General features: G+C 36.1%; 1 protein-coding gene across 1 annotated transcript in view; it reads right to left on the bottom strand.

The window, feature by feature from the left end:
• The window catches only part of ERO1A (endoplasmic reticulum oxidoreductase 1 alpha), a 58,175-nt gene that overhangs the window by 9,055 nt on the left and 27,433 nt on the right, over positions 1-21,687 (bottom strand). The window contains exons 5-13 of the mRNA XM_025392444.1: positions 20,799-20,875; positions 20,632-20,705; positions 15,333-15,453; positions 13,632-13,678; positions 11,421-11,432; positions 7,659-7,685; positions 7,453-7,545; positions 2,265-2,511; positions 1,416-1,485 (exon numbers count right to left, since the gene is read on the bottom strand). Coding sequence (XP_025248229.1) covers positions 1,416-1,485; positions 2,265-2,511; positions 7,453-7,545; positions 7,659-7,685; positions 11,421-11,432; positions 13,632-13,678; positions 15,333-15,453; positions 20,632-20,705; positions 20,799-20,875 — 768 coding nt within the window. The remainder of the gene's footprint in view (positions 1-1,415; positions 1,486-2,264; positions 2,512-7,452; positions 7,546-7,658; positions 7,686-11,420; positions 11,433-13,631; positions 13,679-15,332; positions 15,454-20,631; positions 20,706-20,798; positions 20,876-21,687) is intronic.

The following is a 21,687-nucleotide window of genomic DNA, read 5'->3' on the forward strand; positions in this document are numbered from 1 at the left end:
GATATTTATAGTATTATGTGGCAAATACATACTCAGAGATTGTCTTGCCTGAGGTTAGACCCTATTAAAAGGCAAGGCAATGACAAGACCCCATTCTGTGGGGTATTGAATCTATTCTTTCCCAACTGCACACTGGTATTCGTAACTGTCTTTAATTCCCAGTGAATAAGATGAATGGAAGGGGGTGCAATGGCTCATGCCTATAATCCCAGCACTTTGGAAGACTGAGGTGGGAGGACCACTTGAGCCCAGGAGTTTGAGACCAGCCTGGGCAACAGAGCAAAACCCTGTCTCTACTGAAAAAAAAAAAAAAAAAAAATTAGGTAAGCATGGTAGTACATGCCTGTGGTCCCAGCTACTCAAGCTACTCAGAAAGCTGAGGTGGGAGGATCGCTTGAGCACAGAATTTCAAGGTAGCAATGAGCCGTGATCATATCACTGCACTCCAGCCTGGGTGACAGAGTGAGATCCTTTCTCAATAACAATAAAAAAGATGAATGACAAAACATCACACTGTGCCTTCTCCCACTAATGAAGATCTGTTAATTAATATCATCTTCAGAATTCTCTTCAGCAAAAGATAGACTAATATGCTACTCATGCATTGGATCCATTTCCTTTAATTTATTACATCTATTACATTAGATCATCAATGTGAAAGGCATCTATAAGGTGTACAGCAATATACAGATATCAGTGTTACTTTGAATATAATGCAAAATAGACTTTAAGTGGCACCTGCCTTTGGACTTGATTTTTTTGAGGAAAAGAAAGATAATGATTCTGATTTTTTTCTTATTAATTTCAAGATGTATATAACAAGATTTACTGTTAAGTATACATACATGTATTTATTTTTTAATTGACAAAAATTTTATAGGTTTATGGATACAATGTGATGTTTTAATGTGTATTTACAATGTGAAGTGATTAAACCAGGCTAATTAACAAATCCATCACCTCACCTAATCATTTTTTGTATAGTGCAAACTTTAAAATCTACACTTTCGGCAATTTTGCAATATACAATGCATTATTACCACAGTTACCATTCTGTGCAGCAGATCACTAAATCTTATTCTCCCTAACTGAAACTTTGTACCCATGGATCAACATCTCCTTTTTCCCCACCTACCCCCAACCCCCAGCCTGTGGTAACCACCATTCTACTCTTTTTTTTTTTTTTTTTAATTAAAGACAGGGTTTCACACGATGTTGCCCAAGCTGGTCTTGAACGCCAGGGCTCAAGCAATCCTCCCACCTCAGCCTCCCAAAGTGCTGGGATTACAGGCCTGAGCCACCGCACGTGGCCTACTCTCTACTTCTGTGAGTACTATCTATGGGTTTATATTCGTATCTGCATAAGTGTTAATCAGTTTGTATCTAACGATTAAGATAAAGTATAAAATAATTACCTTTAGTTTGTGTGCTTCTTTTTTATCCCCAGCAAAAAATGAATTCTCATCAAAATGCAAAGGAAATGACCTGCATTTTAAAACAGAGAATATTCATTTTCATGTGTTGTAAATATTAAAAGTACTGCTAATACAACATTTTACTGGTCATGATAAATAAAGAGGAGAAAACATAGTAAAACCAATACTCCAATGCCCAAAACAAATTCTTATCCTCAAGCCTCAAATCTCGATTCTAACTGCATAAGATAATTTTAAGTACCGAAATTTGACCCCAAATCCAATTTGTTCAAATAAACATGAAAATAATACATTATCAAATACTAAAAGAATGGCTCTTAAAACTAAAAATGTGTGCCTCTCAGTACCCAAGTCAAAATAAAAACAAAAGCAAAATTCAATTTGAAAAGACCTACAAGCAAAATTAACTTTTAATTATGTTCTAAATAGTTTTCCTTTCTCTAAATGAATACTTTAAAATTTCAGGCAGAGCACAGTGGCCTGCACCTGTAATCCCAGCACTCTGGGAGGTCAAGGTGGGTGGATCACTTGAGCCCAGGAGTTCGAGACCAGCCTGGACAACATGACAAAACCCCATCTCTACAAAACATACAAAAATTAGCCCGGTGTGGTGGTTTGCACATATAGTCCCAGCTACTTGGGCTGAGATGGGAGGACTGCTTGAGCCCAAGAGATCGAGGCTGCGGTGAGCCATGATCGTGCCACTGCACTCCAGCCTGGGCAACAGAGGGAGATCCTGTCTCAAAAAAAAAAAAAGAAAAAGAAAATTTATTTTGTACATTACTTGTCACTCTTCTATTAATGTATAAATTTTAATATATAATTTACTTGATTTCATGAAGTATTTCCAGAAGTAACATTTTGTTTTCCTCATCCTGAATTTTATTTCCAGTAAAGAGTTGAAAATCTGGGCGCTCGAAGAATGGTAACACTTTGGATAAAGCCCTTAGTTCTATTAAGTAGAGAAAATACAAGTTCTTAAGCCTTCTTGGACCTTCTCCTTCTGTCAAAATTCCATCAAATCGCTGTTGAAATTCTGTAATGTTGTGTCCCCATTTCTTTTCTAACCAGGTCTCTAAGGAAGAAGAATTAAATATTAAAAACTGAATTTGACAATTTTTACTTTAATTATATTAGGTTATTCATGCCTGCAGAAGTTAATTTCATTTAGCATTTTAAATTATATAATAACAACCAGAAAATGATTTTTCACAATTTAGCCATTAATAGTTTTATATTAATATTTTATTTTCTAAAACCCATCCTTACAATGAATTCAAAGTTTTACTGAAAAAGCAAGTCTTATTAATAATAAAAATCATTCTTAATTTTTGTGGGTGCATAGTATCTGTTTATATTTATGCCATACATGGCATATTTTGATATAGGCATATAATTTATGTATTAATCACATCAAGGCAGATGAAGTTTCTTGATACTCTACATTTTTAGTTACTTTAAAATGTACAATTAAATTGCTATTGATTACAGGGTCATTTTTATGGGTATAATAAAAATTATTTATAAATATAAATAAAATCCTGAGTCTTAAAATTCTGAGTTCTGCTTAAACATTTTAAAAAATGTGTTATGTATTTTTCTTTGAACATGTGGTCTCTCTGCCTGCAAACATACAGAATTTTAGTTTTGATTTACATAGAGTTAGCTATGCACATATATTACTCTAAAAATAAACCATAGGTGCAAGAAAATTATAGAGTAAGTGTGTTTGGGTGAGTATGAGTTTGTACCTGTTTTCAGAAGAACAGAGCAATATTGGAACAAAACAAATATTTTAATAAGGTGACTAATTTACTAGAAAACTGAAAAACCTCAAAAATGCTGAAAGCAAATCTATACTCTGCTTTTTATTAAATTCATTACTGTAAAATCTTCTGACTTATGATTCAGAATTTTCTGTTTTTCTTTGCCTAATTCTTATGCTAGACTTATAATTCTCTTGTCTCTTATAATTTTTTTTTATAGTTTATGAGGTATTCATTATGGGAGCTGGTCATGACTAATAAGAATGATTTTTATAAAATTTAGTAGTGCACACAAAACAATTTTTAGATGTATTTCCAAAATTGTGTATTATATTTTATTTAATTAGGACATTCCATTTGTTCTTTTACTCGAAGAATTCTACATAAGCCTTTTTTTTTTTTTACTTAGTTTATTCTCATTATAATTGACATAAGCAAATTTATATATTTATTGAGTCAATTTGTTCAAGTAAGAACTAGGGATGCTTCACAAGTCATGAGGATTTTTTTATATATAAATGTAGCAAACAAACATACAATACTTGCTGTGTAACAAATGCTCCATGATAAGCCATAAATATTCCTGCTACAGTTAGTTTGTAAGTTCAAGTCAGAGAAGGAAAATATTAATAGTGAAGAAATAAGATTGATTCTTCATGTGGAGATAACATTTTTCCATGCTGAAAAGCTAAATCTTGCTGAATTTAAAGAGAAATTCTGTTTATTTTATTTCCTAGTTATCTTTAGTTTTGTTTGTCCTATTATGTGTCTTCTAACTGTGTATTCATCACAGCCCTTCTTTTTCTATGAGATGGCTACAGTTTTCTCACTGTTGTCTTCATGCTATGTCATTTTACATGGTACTTTGTAGGTTGTGATGAGAAAGTTGGTATTTTTAATGCACTCAAAAATTGGTTTTAACTAGAGAGTTTGCTTATCAATATAACTTTCACATCAGTTAATTAAGATAAAAGGCAAACACTGTCCACAGGTGAGAGGATTAAATAACTTAGCATTGTTTTTCTCTGCTTGTAAAAGGAAAATCTTATTAAATTCTTACACAGGTGAGGCGTGGTGGCTCACGCCTGTAATCCCAGCACTTTGGGAGGCCAAGGCAGGTGGATCACGAGGTCAGGAGTTTGAGACCAGCCTTACCAACATGGTGAAACCCCATCTCTAACGAAAAACACAAAAATCAGCCGGGCGTGGTGGCACAGGCCTGTAGTCCCAGCTTCTCAGGAGACTGAGGCAGGAGAATTGCTTGAACCCAGGAGGCGGAGGTTGCAGTGAGCCAAGACTGCGCCACTGCACTCCAGCCTGGGCGACAGAGCAAGACTCTATGTCAAAAAAAATAATAATAATAATTCTTACACAGTGTGACACATATCAAATTTGCTAGAAAATATATCATAGAAATTAAATTAGGAGTTAATTGTAAGTGAAGAATTTTAAATTTAATGTTCTATGATACACTTACAGCACGTTTCCATGCAAAATCTTTCATTTTTAAGTGTGAATGTTAAAGGTAGAAAAATAATAAAATGATCTCTGTGGATTTGAAATTTGAAATAATATTTCTTTTCCATATTGATATTACAACTCAGAAGAATTTCTCACTCTTATTTTATGTGATTTTTTTTTTAGTGGGTGAAGGTCAGTCTACAGCTTATATTCTTAGTCAACTAACTGTAGTCAACTTCTTGGTCATTTTCTCTAAAAAAATTCTGAAGATCATGGCAACTTTTAGATTAAACCATTTTCTGGTTTTTTAATGCAAACTTGTTTATTGTGTTCACAAAGTGGCCAGTCATAAGACCATAAGCAACGCCTGCCCTTTCAGTGGCTTTCCTACCATTACCATCTGTAATCAATAAATGTATATTTATTTTGTAAAACATAATATTTGGAAGTATATATACATTATCAAATGCTTAATTCTAGGTAATTATGCCACACAGTTAACGTTTCTGTGGCAAGAGCAAGTGACATTGTCAGCATTTTTCAAAACTACAAATACATTATTTTGATCTATAGTCACTACACTGTACAAAAATATCTCTTGAACTTATTCTTTCTATTAACTATAATTATGTATTTTTTTTTTTTTTTTTGAGACGGAGTCTCGCTTTGCCGCCCAGGCTGGAGTGCAGTGGCCGGATCTCAGCTCCCTGCAAGCTCCGCCTCCCGGGTTCACGCCATTCTCCTGCCTCAGCCTCCCCAGTAGCTGGGACTATAGGCACCCGCCACCTCGCCCGGCTAGTTTTTTGTATTTTTTAGTAGAGACGGGGTTTCACCGTGTCAGCCAGGATGGTCTCGATCTCCTGACCTCATGATCTGCCCGTCTCAGCCTCCCAAAGTGCTGGGATTACAGGCTTGAGCCACCGCGCCCGGCCAATTATGTATTTTTTTATCAACATCTTTTCAAACCCTCCTTTCTCCTAAATACCTTGGTGTCTGGTGGTCACCACTTTACTCTCTACTTCAATAAGATTAAGTTTTTTAGAATCCCTTTGTAAGTGAAATCATGAAATAATAATCTTTGTGCCTTGCTCGTTTTGACAAATATGTCCTCCAAGTTCATTCATGTGATGGAAAATAATAAAATTTCCTTTTTTAAAGATGAAAAAATAATAATAATCAAACTTCTGAATATAAACATATTCATAAAACCTAAATACACAATTTGAAAATGATGATCTAAAATTACTAATGAGTTTAGGCCAGGTACAGTGGCTCAAGCCTGTAATCCCAGCACTTTGGGAGGCCGAGGCAGGTGGATCACCTGAGGTCAGGAATTCGAGACCAGCCTGGCCAACATGGTGAAACCCCGCCTCTACCAAAAATACAAAAAATTAGCAAGGCATGGTGGCCTGCACCTGTGGTCCCAGCTACTCAGGAGGCTGAGGCAGGAGAATCACTTGAACCCAGGAGGCAGAGGTCACAGTGAGCCAAGATCACGCCACTGCACTCCAGCCTGGGTGACAGAACAAGACTCTGTCTCCAAAAAAAAAAAAAAAAAGGAAAATTACGGATGAGTTTAAACTGCCATTTAAAATCAAAGTTATGGCCAGGCACAGTAGCTCACGGCTATAATCCCAGCACTCTGGAGGCCAAGATGGGCAAATCACTTGGGCCCAGGAGTTCAAGACCAGACCAGCCTGGGCAACATGGCCAAACCTCGTCTCTACAAGAAATATTTTTAAAAATTAGCTGGGCATGGTGGCATGTTCCTGTAGTCATGAGGTAGAAGGGAGGACTTGGTTCAGGAGGTGGGACTCAGGACACTGAACCAAATTGAAAACTAGCTAAAACAGGGAGGGGGTTGAAGCAGCTTTCCATAACGCACACCCACCAGTGTGCCATGTCAGTTTCTCATTCCCACGGCAACATGCAGAAGTTACCACCCCTTTTCCATAGCAATGACCTAGAAGTTACTACCCCTTTCCTAGAAATTTCTGCATAATCTGCCTCATAATTTGCATATAATAAAAAGTGGACTATAAATATGGCTGCAGAACCGCCTCTGAGCTGCTGCTCTGGGCACACTACCTAGGGGGCAGCTCTCCTCCACGAGGGGCAGTACCTCTGCTGCTGCTGTACCCTGCCACCACCAGCTGGCCTTCGAAATTTCTCCTGGGCAAAGCCAAGAGCCTTCCCAGGCTAAGGCCCAGTTTTGGCCATCATACGCTAGACTGGGCAATAGAGTGAGACCCTGTCTCAATCAATCAAGCAATCAATCAATGAATAAAATGGAAGTTTCTATATTTTGTTTCTCAGAGTTGTGATACTTTAATTCCAGAAGAAACATGATACTGATGAAAATCAACCACAGTCTCATTTTCAACCGTATTTAGGCAAAAACAGCAGCAGGAAAGGCTTTTTATCCATTTAAACTCCAGGCCTGATACTGGCACACAAATAAAAAGGTTCTGATACAATAATATCTATCAAATAGCAAACTGTGCTGTTAGGAGCTATTTAAATTCCCACAAGAGAACAAGAATATTTCCAAAGTGATATGGACAATTTTGAGCAGCTTCTTAAAATAAGGTAAAGAGAGTTAAGAGTATGTTGAACTGTTCAATTATATCTATAGTTACCACCTTTCTGATTACTACCATTTAAGAGTGAATTTTTACTTCCTAATATTCAATCAGGTCAACCTTTTCCCATTCAGGTAAATGCCAGGAAAATTTTAAGAATATCTAAAAATAAGAGTGGTAAACTGAATAAAAGTGAATGTCACATACCTTGTAAAAGATATCTTGCACTCAAATGCACATTAATGCTTGCATGTAGGCCAGATATAAGTCTGTAGAATGCTCTTTTTTCTACACAGAGACCTAAGAAAAAGCAGTGACTTAGAAATAAAATTTCATATGTGAATCTTGTAGACATAAAATTAATCTCATAAGAAAAAGAAATCATTGAAATTTATTTTAAAGTTTCTAATTACCTTCTAGCCAACTGTAAAAAGTGTTCTCTGAAATCAAAAGAAAAATAAGTCATAAGATTGGAAAATGCCAAAATACAAGGTTTTCAAAAGTTTTAAAGCATTATAGCAAATTTGTGCCAAACAGCAATTTAAAGATTGTTTAACCTAACAGTCCAAGTCTTAATTGTAATTTCTCAAAAGGAAGAAGAAAAGTTTGTGGTATGGATTCAGTTAAGTACCAATCTGCTGCTTGGTCTTTAAAAGGCTTTAGCATTGCCGTGTTTTACATGAGGTCAAAATGCAGAATTTAAATAGTAAATCAATCAAGAATGGGAAAATACCTATCCTTGATAACAATTCATGCCATGAAGACTAAGGATTCATTACATGCCTTTTAAACTATAAAAAAATTAAAATGATGACAGTATTGGAGGGGTACTATTTGTATTTAGCTGATAATATTACATGCCATTCACTATTTCAAAAGAGCAATTCAGGAAAGTGTTACAAACACCAAATATCACTTATATTCTTATGACCTAGTAAGATCATTCTCAATATATTTAATGCCTAGTAATTCTACAAATACAATAATGCCTAAATTAACATGATAGAACACTACCTAACTAGTCAACATGGTCAAATAACATACAACTATGAAAATAATGGCAGGGCACAGTGGCTCACGCCTGTAATCCCAGCACTTTGGGAGGCCAAGGCGGGCAGATCACGAGGTCAGGAGTCCAAGACCAGCCTGGCCAACATGGCAAAACCCTGTCTCTACTGAAAATACAGAAATTAGCTGGGCGTGGTGGTGGGTGCCTGTAATCCCAGCTACTCAGGAGACTGAGGCAGGAGAATCGCTTGAACCCAGGAAGCAGGAGTTGCAATGAGCCAAGATCGTGCCATTACACTCCAACCTGGATGTCAAGAGCAAAACTCCATCTCAAAAAAAAAAAAAAGAAAGAAAACAACAAGAATGTAAAGAATGTAGAACATGGCAATACATAAAAATGTTTACTTTAAATATACAAAAGGCATCAGAAATAATCATTACAACTCTATAAAGATTCATGTATGCATTTGCTACAGAGATGATAAACACTGTACAGTGTTTTCTACTACAGTTGCTTACAGTAATGTTAAAAATGAACCAAACAAGCATAAAAATAATGGAAGGAATGGCAAAGGGAATAAGCAATAAATTGGAATATATAAAAACTCAAAACATCTATTTGTCAGAACACTTCATAAACAAAAGCAAAATGCAAACAACAAACTCGGTAAAATGTATGTTGCAAATATGACAAAGGGAAAAGATCCTAAATATATAAAAAGCCCAGAAACTAAATAAAAATGCTGAAGTGCCCACTTAAAAAGAGTATATAAATAATACGAATTTAAAAATTCACAAAGGAAAAAATAATATGGTAATAAGAGGCAAAAAATGTTTGATCTTACAGGCAATAAAAAATGCAAATGAAAACAAAAGATACATGACTTTACCTATCAAATAAGATAAAAATGTGATCATCTTTAATGCTGACAAGTGTTGGACAAAACTACTTATATATGTAAAACATAAATATCAAAATGTTAGCAGAGAAGTGTATCTGGTAGTAACTAAGGGTGTGGTTCCTAGAGTCAAACTGCCTGATTTAAATCTTAACTCTGCTACTTACAAATCATATTATTTTAGGCAAGTTGCTGAACTTCTCTTCATCTATAAAATGGAGACAGGAATAATACCCCTAGGATTGTTGAAAGAATTAAATAAAATCATATTTGTAAATTGCTTAGAAAAGTGCCTGGCACAGAGTTATTAATTATTTGGGGATGGTGGGATTATAAGGAATTTATTTCCTTATAAAAATTTTCAAGGTTCTTTTTTTCAAGTTTTTGATCATGAATTAGGGAGTTAGGGGATAATACTGCTTAGGACCTAGGCTTCCAGTGAAATTTTCAGTTCATTGTGTGTCTGTGTGTGTGTGTGTGTGTGTGTGTGTGTGTCTTTTTTTTTTTAAAGACAGAGTCTTGCTCTGTTACCCAGGTTGGAGGGCAGTGACTCCATCTCAGCTCACTGCAACCTCCGCCTCCCAAGCTCAAGTGATCCTCCCACCTCAGCCTCCCGCATAGCTGGGATCACAGGCATGCACCACCACACCCAGCTAATTTTTCTATTTTTAGTAGAGACAGGGTTTCACCATGTTGGCCAGGCTGGTCTCAAATTCCCAGCCTCAAGTGATCAGCCAGCCCTGACCTTCCAAAGTGCTGGGATTACAGACAGGCATGAGCCACCATACCTAGCCAAGAAATCAGTTCAATATTATAATCCTGAAGTACCTATTCTCAAGTTGACCTGACTGTGGTCTAAACAATCAATATGATAGCTCTCAGGAATAACCCTTTGATATTTGGCCAAAATCAATACTTGTAATAAGACAGTTTCTCTAAGGATGGCTCCCACAGGTTAACGATCTTTTTTCTGATACTAAGAGGTCTTCAAATAGAATTTTAAAATCATAGTAGCCTCCTTTAATGTGGCTACAGTATAGCATAGAACTAGGTTGACACTCAAGGCAAAATAAGGTTACTCAAAACTGAAAATTGTAGAATCACATGTACCAGTAGCAAATATGAGGCATCTTTGGAAAAATAATCTCACTGCTAAACAATTTCTCTTCCAAACAGGTCTGAGTCAGCATTTTATTTAGCTGCTACAGTTACTATAATATAAAGTACAATAATAAAATAGCAATGTTATCAGACTTTAGTATTCTGTTATCTAGACATAATGCAAAAGCAATTCATAAGAATTATGTTCGGAAGAAAATAGAAGATTTTGAGGGAAAGAAAAGTGATACTTCACATTTTAGCAATTTCACCTAGATAGACTAAAGCTAAGCGCCATTAAGTCTTTTCATGTTGTTAAGCGTATGGTCTTAAGAATACCATATGTTGGCCGGGCGCGGTGGCTCAAGCCTGTAATCCCAGCACTTTGGGAGGCCGAGACGGGTGGATCACGAGGTCAGGAGATGAGACCATCCTAGCTAACACGGTGAAACCCCGTCTCTACTAAAAAAAATACAAAAAAATTAGCCAGGCAAGGTGGCGGGCGCCTGTAGTCCCAGCTACTGGGGAGGCTGAGGCAGGAGAATGGCGTGAACCCGGGAGGCGGAGCTTGCAGTGAGCCGAGATCGCGCCACTGCACTCCAGCCTCGGCAACAGAGCGAGACTCCGTCTCAAAAAAAAAAAAAAAGAAGAATACCAAATGTCATTTCAATTTCATCCTTGAAGCAAAAAGAAAGTAAACCTCATGTATGTTGAAACTGTTAGCATTAGTTAGACTTGGCAATGACACCTACATCCAACGAGTCAGCATCAACCTTAGAAGCCAGCTCTGAAATCAACACTCATCATTCCCAGAACCTTCCCACATGAAACCCAGCAGATCCTAGAGTTCAACAGTAAAAGAGACAGGACATTTCCCTGGCCTGAGGCAATGGGGGAGATGGGGAGTGGACATGCTTCTACATTCAGGGTGGTAAAATGTGCAAATGAATGATCAGAGGCTGAGGCACGCTGTTTCTAACGTCTGAACCGAGACACAAAGTCACTTTCCCTTAATCTGTGCTAGTACCTCCAGACTTTCAGATAAATAAGTAAAACTTGAGTTCTTCTGATTTTTAGAGGTGGGAAGAAAAAATAAACTTTGCCATAATAAACATTTGAATGTATAAACAAATTCATATATGTAATATATAATAAAGAAATTATACTTACCTTCACTTTTCCCTGAAAAGCAAAACAAAATGTTTATTAAAATAAATTCCTTCCAGTGCCCCTTTTATAATGCTACACTTTCATAAAAATAAGACTAGCCATTATGGCTAGTTTTAGTCCAACAGTTCATTCACACAAGTAAAATCTGAAAGTGAGACATTCGTGACTGCAACTCTATCTGGTAGTGATATGAATTATGCCTGATTTGACTAAATGGTGTTATCTCCATGAGTGTGCATAAAGAGGTTCAGCTCATGTGAGATTTAATATACCCTGACAGGAGAGAAAAATCTAATCCATCACCTGAGAGTAGTTTTCAGTATCTTAAGGACCTATGTTTATTTGGCTAGCAGAGACTTTTTCCACCTTTATTTATCCTAAAGCTGTAATTAGTTTCTGTTAAAGATTTTTATTATTGCTTTGAAACCTCTAGCCTCGCCTTATAATAATTAACCTTAGTCAGGAATATTTTCAGACTATTTATAAGATTCAAATTATACATAATACAGTAATTTGTGTGCCGCTGCTTATTTGCTACTGAAAATGTCTTCAAAAATTTTGCCCACTTTTTTTAATGCCATCAGTTTATTAAAGAAATATATAATCACTGCAAATATATGTTTTATAAAAAACAGGCAGAATAAAAAATTATTCATAATTCCCCAGCTCAAAGATAAATAAATACTATTTACATTTTAGTGAATGTCTTTTTTGTTTATAGATATATTAATTATAAATATATTATACATATTGTTTTGATACCTGCTTTTCCTCACTGTGTTATTGGTCACTTTTTGATTTAAATGAATAAAAATTTACAGCAACATTTATAATGGCTATTTTCTACTATGTGACTACACCATAAGTCATTTAACCAGTTCCCTAATGATAAACATTTAAATTGCTCCTATGTATCTTTATGGTAAGTGATGTGGTTAATTACTTTATCAAATCATGTGAGATCATAATGATCGCCTCCATTAATTTGCATTTCATCTGATATTAAATCAATGGCTTCCACTGAGTCACCACATGTGACTCTGTATAAACCCAAAAGCCTTAAAGATTTTTCATTCCTAATCTAAGAAAGAGAAATCTGCCAGAATTTAGGGAATGATGCAATCTCAACCCCTTCTAGGAGGAAATTTGTTAACTATTTGAGATCAGCATCTTTTCAAATAAATTTTAAAAATGAAAACCTTACACTTTTGCTCAAAGCACATTAAAGATTTTATCAGTAAGCACATATTTGAAGAGAATAAGGATACATAATTTCTAAAGAAACAGTCTGAACTCATACACTGAAATGGCTTATTCAACAAACCATTCTTCATATTACAGACAGGGCAGGGTTTCTGTAAGTTTTAATTTTACAGCCCGTCTGGCATCTACACAGTGTCTAGCACATATTAAATGGTGGATAATCATTTGCTGAAAGAACAACTGACTTTCACTATTGTAGACAAGACCACTAAATGAGGAGAGCAATTTTCACTGATCATGTATCTAACAAACTACTCCATCTATTATATGTCAGGCTCTATACAGAGAGATAAAACAGATAAATGCTACCCATATCTTCAGAGTACTAGGGTAGATTGATAGATATATAAATAATAATAAAATAATGCTACACAGTGGAAAAGGCCGTATGAGGAAAACAAAAGAATTAAAAACAAACGCATGCATCAGATTACTTCATGAGGAGGGAGCGATACTTCTGGTTATAAGGACCAGGGAAAGTTCTATGGGAAAAGCAGCATTTGAGCCAGACCTTGAGTGAAAATAGAATATTAAAAATGTTATTCAGATATAAAGACATGTAAAGTTGAAATCAAATGCCCAATATATGCAGTAATTTCAAGCTTTAGAAAAAATTTGAGAGTTCTGGATATTTATTTATCTGTGGGATGAGTAAAGCTTTTAAAACACTGACACTTTACTATGTCTGCAAATATATATATAATAAATATATACCCTAATCTTTATTTTTTGATAATCTAATACCAGGAACTTCATTATAAAAATATTTTTTACTGAAGTACAAATAATTTAAGCACCAATCTCTGCAAGGGTGAGGCATAACTCTACGGAAACGGGACTGTGGATTTTATGACCTCAACTGTTACTGCCATTTATCTTGCGTTCCCCTTCCTTTGAATTAAAGTTCCCTAGCTGAGAAATAACATAACAATGCAGTAAGTAACTTACCTTGACCAGAAGCCAAAGGATTTAAAGGTCTTTTAATTGTCTGTGGCCTAGAAGTAAAAAGAATTAAAAATATAAACACAAATGTGTTACCAATCATGTTATATTTAAGTGATATTATCTCAGAAAGTTGCTTAATATCCAAAATCAAATTGTTTTATTGAGATTATAAAATACTTAGTTTCCTCTAAATGCTTTAAGGGAGGGTGACTATTTGTTGTAGTAATAATAGTTCCTTATCTTTTCCCACTGTAGCGGCCAGCAGGCCATTTCCTAATCACTTCTTCAAATGAAAGAAGAGAAAATAGCAGCCAAGCTCTTCTCTTAGAGTCACTACTATGTTTTTATATATACGATATATATATATCTGTGTATATGTGTGTGTACGTATAGCACAAAGTGTACCCCTAATTAAAAGACAAATAAGCAAAAAATATTCAATGTAAGCATTAAAATTTAAAAATGGGAAAAAAATAGTGTAGATTATTTTCCACTTAGGTAATCTTTAGACACATCAATTTGCCCTGTAGCTAAGTTTGTTACAATTTAAATAAAAGTTGTTTGTTCAGTAGGAAAAAATAGAAATTTTCTGGAGAGTTACTATGTCACTAAAGTGCTTTTAAATCCCAAAATAAATATGCATTAGTATTAAGAGTAAACTATAGGGATTGTTTTAACATCTATTTTTAAAATTTGCACAACTGGAGACATTTTGAGAACAGAATATGTAACCTATATTTTAAAATACACAATATAATTAACTTAGCCCCTTATACATTGTTTATATTGTTAGAAATTATGGGAATCAGGATACAAATTAGTAAGAAAATGACTGCAAAACTAATACAACATGGTGAAACCCTGTCTCCACTAAAAATACAAAAATGAGCCTGGTGTGGTGGTGCATGCCTTTAGTCCCAGCTACTCAGGAGGCTGAGCATGACGTGCTCGCTCATACATTGTTCCCAAAAACCAGTAAGTACAAAGTTTAGAGCCTCGAGGCTTACATGTGAGTTACCTGAAGCATTTCTCAGACACCTGGTGATCAGCAACTGCCTCCAGCCTAATGGTTACCAGGACAAAATGGGCTCTTTCACTTACTAGATCTTTGACACAACACAAATCATACAACCTCTCTAAGTCTCAGTTTCTGTCTATAAAACAGTGATGACTGCAACACAGGGTTACTGCAAGGACTAAAGGAGAAAACATATATAACGTGCTTACCACAATGCGTAGATGAAACCTATTATAATTGTTCTGTGAAATCAATTTAACTATAAAATAACTAAAGTCACAGAAAGGGGTGTGGAGAGCACCAAAAAGAGAATTAAGAGTTGTATATTCCTTTCTTGACACCACCACCATGTGATCTTGGGAAATGAAGTAAACCTCTCCAGCTCTAGGTTACCTCATCTATAAAATGAGATCCTATAATCTACTCAAGGAACATTTGCGAAGGGCCTACAATACTCCCATGAAAGTCTAATATGCCTCTAACTCTTAAAAAAAAAAAAAAAAAAAGGAAAAACTTGTGGAAACTCATTTCCCCAGAAGGAAACTGGATTAATTAATAGTTATGTTTCTTTGTACAAATACATCTTTTAACAAAGTGAATTTTATTTTTAATTTTAAATCATTATGATTGTTTATAAAGAGAAATCACATCTTACATGACTTTTTCTAAATGAAAATGACACATACTTAAAACAGTTTTCTTCATAGATGACATTCCATATTTTCCAAGCATCTGGTCCCTTGTAACCAGTGTAGCGCTCAGGATTAAGAAGCAAATCTACATATTCAGCATCAGGGGACTGAATGTCTGTAAAATAAAATGTCTTATTAAATCATTCTTATCCTCAGTTACCTTAAAAAGCTAGTACACAAGACTGTATTCCATTGATTCTAACACACCACAAATTTAACAATGTGTCAGCAATTTTAAAACAACTTTTCAGGAGAAAGAAAGGAAGGAGGCTGGGTGTGGTGCTCACGCCTGTAATCCCAGCACTTTGGGAGGCCAAGGTGGGCGGATCACTTGAGGTTATGAGTTCAAGGCCTGCCTGACCAACATGGTGAAACCCTGTCTCTACTAAAAATACAAAAAGTAGCCGGGCGTGGTGGTGCACGCTTGTAGTCCCAGCTACTCCGGAGGCTGCAACAGGAGAATCGCTTGAACCCGGGCGGCAGAAGTTGGAGTGAGCCGAGATTGAACCACTGCACTACAGCTTGGGTGACAGAGCGAGACTCCATCTCAAAAAAAAAAAAAAGAAATGACGGAAAAGAGAGAGAAACACACACTGCCACATTAATTGTACATACTGGCTACAAAAACATTATGATTTAGGAACTGTAAAAATAGGAATATGTGAATTTTAGAATCAAAGAAACATGGTAATTCAATTCTCATAAGCGATCCAGACAAAGAATATAACATACATTTCCCTCCACATTAACCACAGCAGTTCATCAATAACTACAGTAAATGAAGGAGTGTTAGTATCATACATTGCTTGTTACCAAATACTTTCTTCTTAGACGACCACCAGCAGGATCTGCTACCAATCTGGCCAAAAGCAAAAGTTACAATGCAGCATGATTCTGTGTCAACATTTATAAAAGGGAAAACTGGAAGCAACCTAAACATCCAACATCACAGAACAGTTAGAGCACGGGCTCTGGAGCCAGAACACCCAGGCTAGAATCCAGACCCTGTTACTTATTTATCATTTATAATGTGTTATCACCTCAAAACAAAAAAGATGGTCCCAGGGTGGGCGCGATGGTTCATGCCTGTAATCCCAGCATTTGGGAGGCCTGGGGGCAGACCGCTTGAGCCCAGGAGTGATTCTAAAATTCACAGGCAACCTGGTGAAACACCAGGCATCAATAAAAAAATTAGCCAGGCACCATGGCACGTGCCTGTGGTCCCAGCTACTCGGGAGGCTGAGGTGGGAGAGTCACTTGAGCCCAGGAGGTCCAGGCTGCAGTGAGCCGTAATTGCACCACGGCACGCCAGCCTGGGCAACAGAGTGAGACCGTGTCTCAAAAAAAGATGGGCCATAGTCCTCCAGTGGCTTTGGGAAATTATTTGGTACTATAATAATACTTTATTCATATATAAAGCTTAACAGTATGAGCCAACGAAGAATGAAACAAAAAATGAAAAAGTGGACAAAAATGGTCTCAATGCAACCAAAGTCAATGACAAAAATATGAGCACAAAAGTGCTTAGAAAGTCCATCAAGCTCTCAACTATACCTATTTTTATTATTAAAAAACAAATATAAAAACAAAAAAAAACCCTAAGCTTGGTTATTTTTTACTCTAATTCACAGTATATTAGAAGAATAAATTAGGAGGAAAGTTGCTTCTAGAAGCAGTACGATGATGGCGTCTTAAAATAGCAGAGTTCAATGCAGAAATGGCAATTAAAATAACTAGAAAAACAAAACATAAGGACTTAAAAAATTAGCACGGAATCATCTAGTTCAGGAATGGATAACTGTTCATTTCAATTAATACTAAAGGTAACTGCCACATATTAATTATAATAAATTCATTTTATAAACCCTGATGTTTAAAATATATAAACAGCAGGCCGGATGCAGTGGCTCACACCTATAATCCCAGAACTTTGGGAGGCTGAGGTGGGCGATCACATGAAGTTGGGAGTTCGAGACCAGCCCGACCAACATGGAGAAACCCCATCTCTATTAAAAATACAAAATTAGCCGGGCAAGGTGGTGCATGCCTGTAATCCCAGTTACTCGGGAGGCTGAGGCAGGGGAACTGCTTGAACTCGGGAGACAGAGGTTACAGTGAGCTGAGATCACGCCACTGTACTCCAGCCTGGGCAACAAGAGTGGAACTCTGACTCAAAAAAATAAATAAATAAAAATGAAATAAAATAAAATAAAATATATAAACAATGGTCAGTATCCAGTACGTTAAGAAAACTAACCACCAAGAAATGATTAAATATTTAAATATTCTACCTAGAGATAAACATTTGTTGCCTCATAATTTTAATTATAAATACTTTATTCTTCAAGCTTATAAAAAATATTACTATATTAATGTAATATTATAATTATATTATAAATCTTATAATTATACTATAAATATAATTATAATTATATAATTATATTTAAATTACTATAATTATATTAAATATTACTATAATTATATTTGTGCCAAGAATTTTTACAATGTGTTGGTTCCTATCACTGAATAGAACATGAATTTTTTCACAGAAAACTAGTCAAACATGTTCTGTAAAATCTAAGAAAAGACATTTAAGAGCCCATTTGGCCCTTATAGGAAGATGACAATATCCAGCCCTAGAAGCAGAAAATGTGTGTTGTGCAAAAACCTATATGATGTGCTGTTTTCTATCACTGAATAGAACCTGTTTTTGACAAAAGCTCAAATTTCCAATTAGGATTTTTAAAATACCTTCTATATTTCACATACCATTTACATCCATTATTTAGTCCTGCTAAAGCTGTCTTTCTTTAAAATATTCAGCTTTTTTCAACAGAAGAAACTAATACAAATGGGTAAGTGATTCACCAAACTCCACCATGTAAGAAATGAATCATTGATTCTCACTTGGTGCTGCATATTGTGGTCACAAAAGGATACTTTGTTAACGAAGGTTAAAATATTACCATCCTTTTTCTAACATTGGAGGACTAAAAAAAATTACAGCTGCATACTATAAATTTAGTTTTATCTCACAACAACATTTAAGGTTAAAAAAAAAAAATCCTTGTAGAAAAGATGGCAAAATAAGGGAGTTGGGAGAACATCTTATCCCCTTCCTTTACTAGACCAAATCTTGATATAGGTCTATGCCCCTTATACAACATGCCTAGGACCATGCGTGTCTCAGCTGGAATGGAGAACTTTCCAGATTTTACAAAGGTAATACAGTACACGCAACATCTATTGCATATTACTCCAGCTGGACCTGAGGCAGCAATCTATTCAAATACATAAATACTTCTACAGTGAAACATATGAATACTCACACTAAATGAGCCTGTGCTAAACGCAGGGGGAGAAATGTTCAATTTTCAGAGTTTTCAGATTTTAGAAGTGGAAATAAGGAATTATAACTAAGTAATACCAAAACATGGCTATGGTTTCCATTAAGGAAAGCAATTTTCCCCAAAAAGAAGCCACAAAATTAAAAAAAAATTAAAAATTAAAAGCCACAAAAATAAAAATTAAAAAAAAACTTTCTCTTTTATGGAGATTGTAGGCTTCATCTTTTGCTTATAATTAAAAGAATTTATATCACTGTTTTCACTAATTTGTTGTGGTTGTTTTGGGAAAGGGTCTCACTGTCTTAGGCTTGGAGTGATGCAATCCGGGCTCACTCCAGCCTCAACCTCCCTGGCTCAAGCAATACTCCCACCCTCCTCGAGTAGCTGGGACTACTGGCACATGCCACCAGGCCTGGCTAATTTTTGTATTATTTGTAGAGACAGAGTTTTACCATGGTGCCCAGGCTAGGCTCAGCAATCTTCCCTCCTCGGCCTCACAAAATGCTCAGATTATAGGCATGAGCCACCAAGCCAGGCCTGTTTTCACTAATTTTGGAAAGACCATTAGTCCACTAGAAAAGAGCCACAGAAGAATACCAAAACTCAATTTGATTTGATTTTTTTTTTAGCAAATTAAGAGGCTAACAATTCAACTTAGAAAAAGGAAATAGCACAAAAAGGAAGAATTGGAAAATCTATACATCTTAATCAGAGGTTTTTATTCTTTGTTGGTTTGTTTCTTGAGACGGAGTCTTGCTCTGTTGCCAGGCTGGAGTGCAATGGCGCAATCTCAGCTCACTGCAACCTCTGCCTCCTGGGTTCCAGCGATTCTCCTGCCTCACCCTCCTGAGTAGGTGGGATTACATGCATGAACCACCATGCCATGATCAGAGTTTTAACTCCTAGATTTTAACAGCACCAGAACTCTGGTTTAACTTTAGACATTACAAACTCAACCAATGGTTCAATATTCTCTTCTCCAAAAGCAACATGGACCATCATTAAGGAAAATACGTAACAAACCAACAGCAATATAACTGAAGGAGGTTTTTGTAATCCCTACATTTTAGCTATTTATGCAAAATGTATATACAAAATTTTATAAACTACTAGCTACACTGAATGGCAACACTTAAGAGGTAAATTTTTTCTAGAAACTGAGCTTTTTTAAACTGTGGTAAAATAGATATAATAAAATTTACATTAACCACATTTAAGTATACAATTCAGTGGGGTTCATTATCACCACTATCTGTCACCAAAACTTTTCCAGCACTTCAAACAGAAACTCTGTAACCATTTAGCAATAACACCTACCCATCCCAAACTCTGACAATCTTTAATCTACTTTCTGTCTCTATGAATTTGCCTATTGTTGACATTTCATATAAGTGAAATCATTTAATACTTGCCCTCTGGTACCTGACCTATTTCACTCAGCATGTTGTCAAGGTCCATCCATGTTGTACTATATATCAGAGCTTCATTCCTTTTTCTGGTTGAATGGTATTCCACTGTGTGTTTTATATACCACATTTTGTTTACCCACTCAAACAGTGCTGGACAATGGGGTTGTTAAGACCTTTTCACTACAATCAACATTATTGCTTTGCTATCTGTTTCAGTCCCTGTCTTTAATTTTTTTGAGTATATACCTAGGAAAGGAACTGTTATGTCATATGGTAATTCTATGTTTAGGTTTTTGAAGAACCACCAAACTGTTAGAAACTTAGCTTTTTTCTTTAATAACATTTTTCTGAGATGGGGTCTTACTATGTTGCCCAGTCTGGATTCAAACACCTGGGCTCCAGTGATTCTCCTGCCTCAGCCTCCAGAAAAGCTGGGACTACAAGCACACACCACCATGCCCAGATTAAAATAATTTTTTTTAAAAAATTTCTTAGGTATAATTTTAAACATAATGCATACTATCAAAAATATTATACCATCAGCTTCACAGAAGTTATCTGAAGAATCATCATGCTTGGTCCACTGAAGAACAGCCTTCTGTGTTTCCTCACTTCAAACAAAGAAAAAAAAATAACATTACTATTTTATAAGTTAATATGTAACATAAAGAAACATGAAATACTACTGAAAAATAAAATCAAACCTCAGAGATTCATCTACTGCTCCAAGTCGTTCAGCTTGTTCACATTCTTCAATGAGATTATTGGCTTCTTCAGAATACTAAAGTGAAAAAGGGAATAAATAGACTATAACTTATTGCATCTTTAAAACTTTTTTAAAATTTAGAAGTTATCTGAAGCTCTTTTTTGATTTTATTTATTTATTTTTGAGATGGAGGGTTGGAGTGCAATAGTGTGATTCTGGCTCACTGCCACCTCCACCCCCTGGGTGCAAGCGATTCTCCTGCCTCAGCCTCCGGAATAGCTGGGACTACAGGCATGCACCACCACACCCAGCTAATTTTTGTATTTTCAGTAGAAACGGGGTTTCACCATGTTGGCCAGGCTGATCTCGAACTCCTGACCTCAGGCAATCCACCCACCTCGGCCTCGCAAAGTGCTGGGATTACAGGTGTGAGCCACCGCGCACAGCCTCTGAGGCTCTTTTTATAGCTGGCACCTTCATCTTGGCTTCAAAACTTTAAAAAAAAAAAAAAAAAAATAAGCCGGGCGCGGTGGCTCACGCCTGTAATCCCAGCACTTTGGGAGGCCGAGACGGGCGGATCACGAGGTCAGGAGATCGAGACCATCCTGGCTAACACGGTGAAACCCCGTCTCTACTAAAAAATACAAAAAACTAGCCGGGCGAGGTGGCGGGCGCCTATAGTCCCAGCTACTCGGGAGGCTGAGGCAGGAGAATGGCGTGAACCCGGGAGGCGGAGCTTGCAGTGAGCTGAGATCCGGCCACTGCACTCCAGCCTGGGTGACAGAGCGAGACTCCGTCTCTGCACTCCAGCCCGGGCTACAGAGCAAGACTCCGTCTCAAAAAAAAAAAAAAAAAAAAAAAAAAAAAAAAAAAAAAAAAAAAAATTT

Source organism: Theropithecus gelada, chromosome 7b, assembly GCF_003255815.1.
Source record: "Theropithecus gelada isolate Dixy chromosome 7b, Tgel_1.0, whole genome shotgun sequence".
NCBI classification, from domain to species: domain Eukaryota; kingdom Metazoa; phylum Chordata; class Mammalia; order Primates; family Cercopithecidae; genus Theropithecus; species Theropithecus gelada.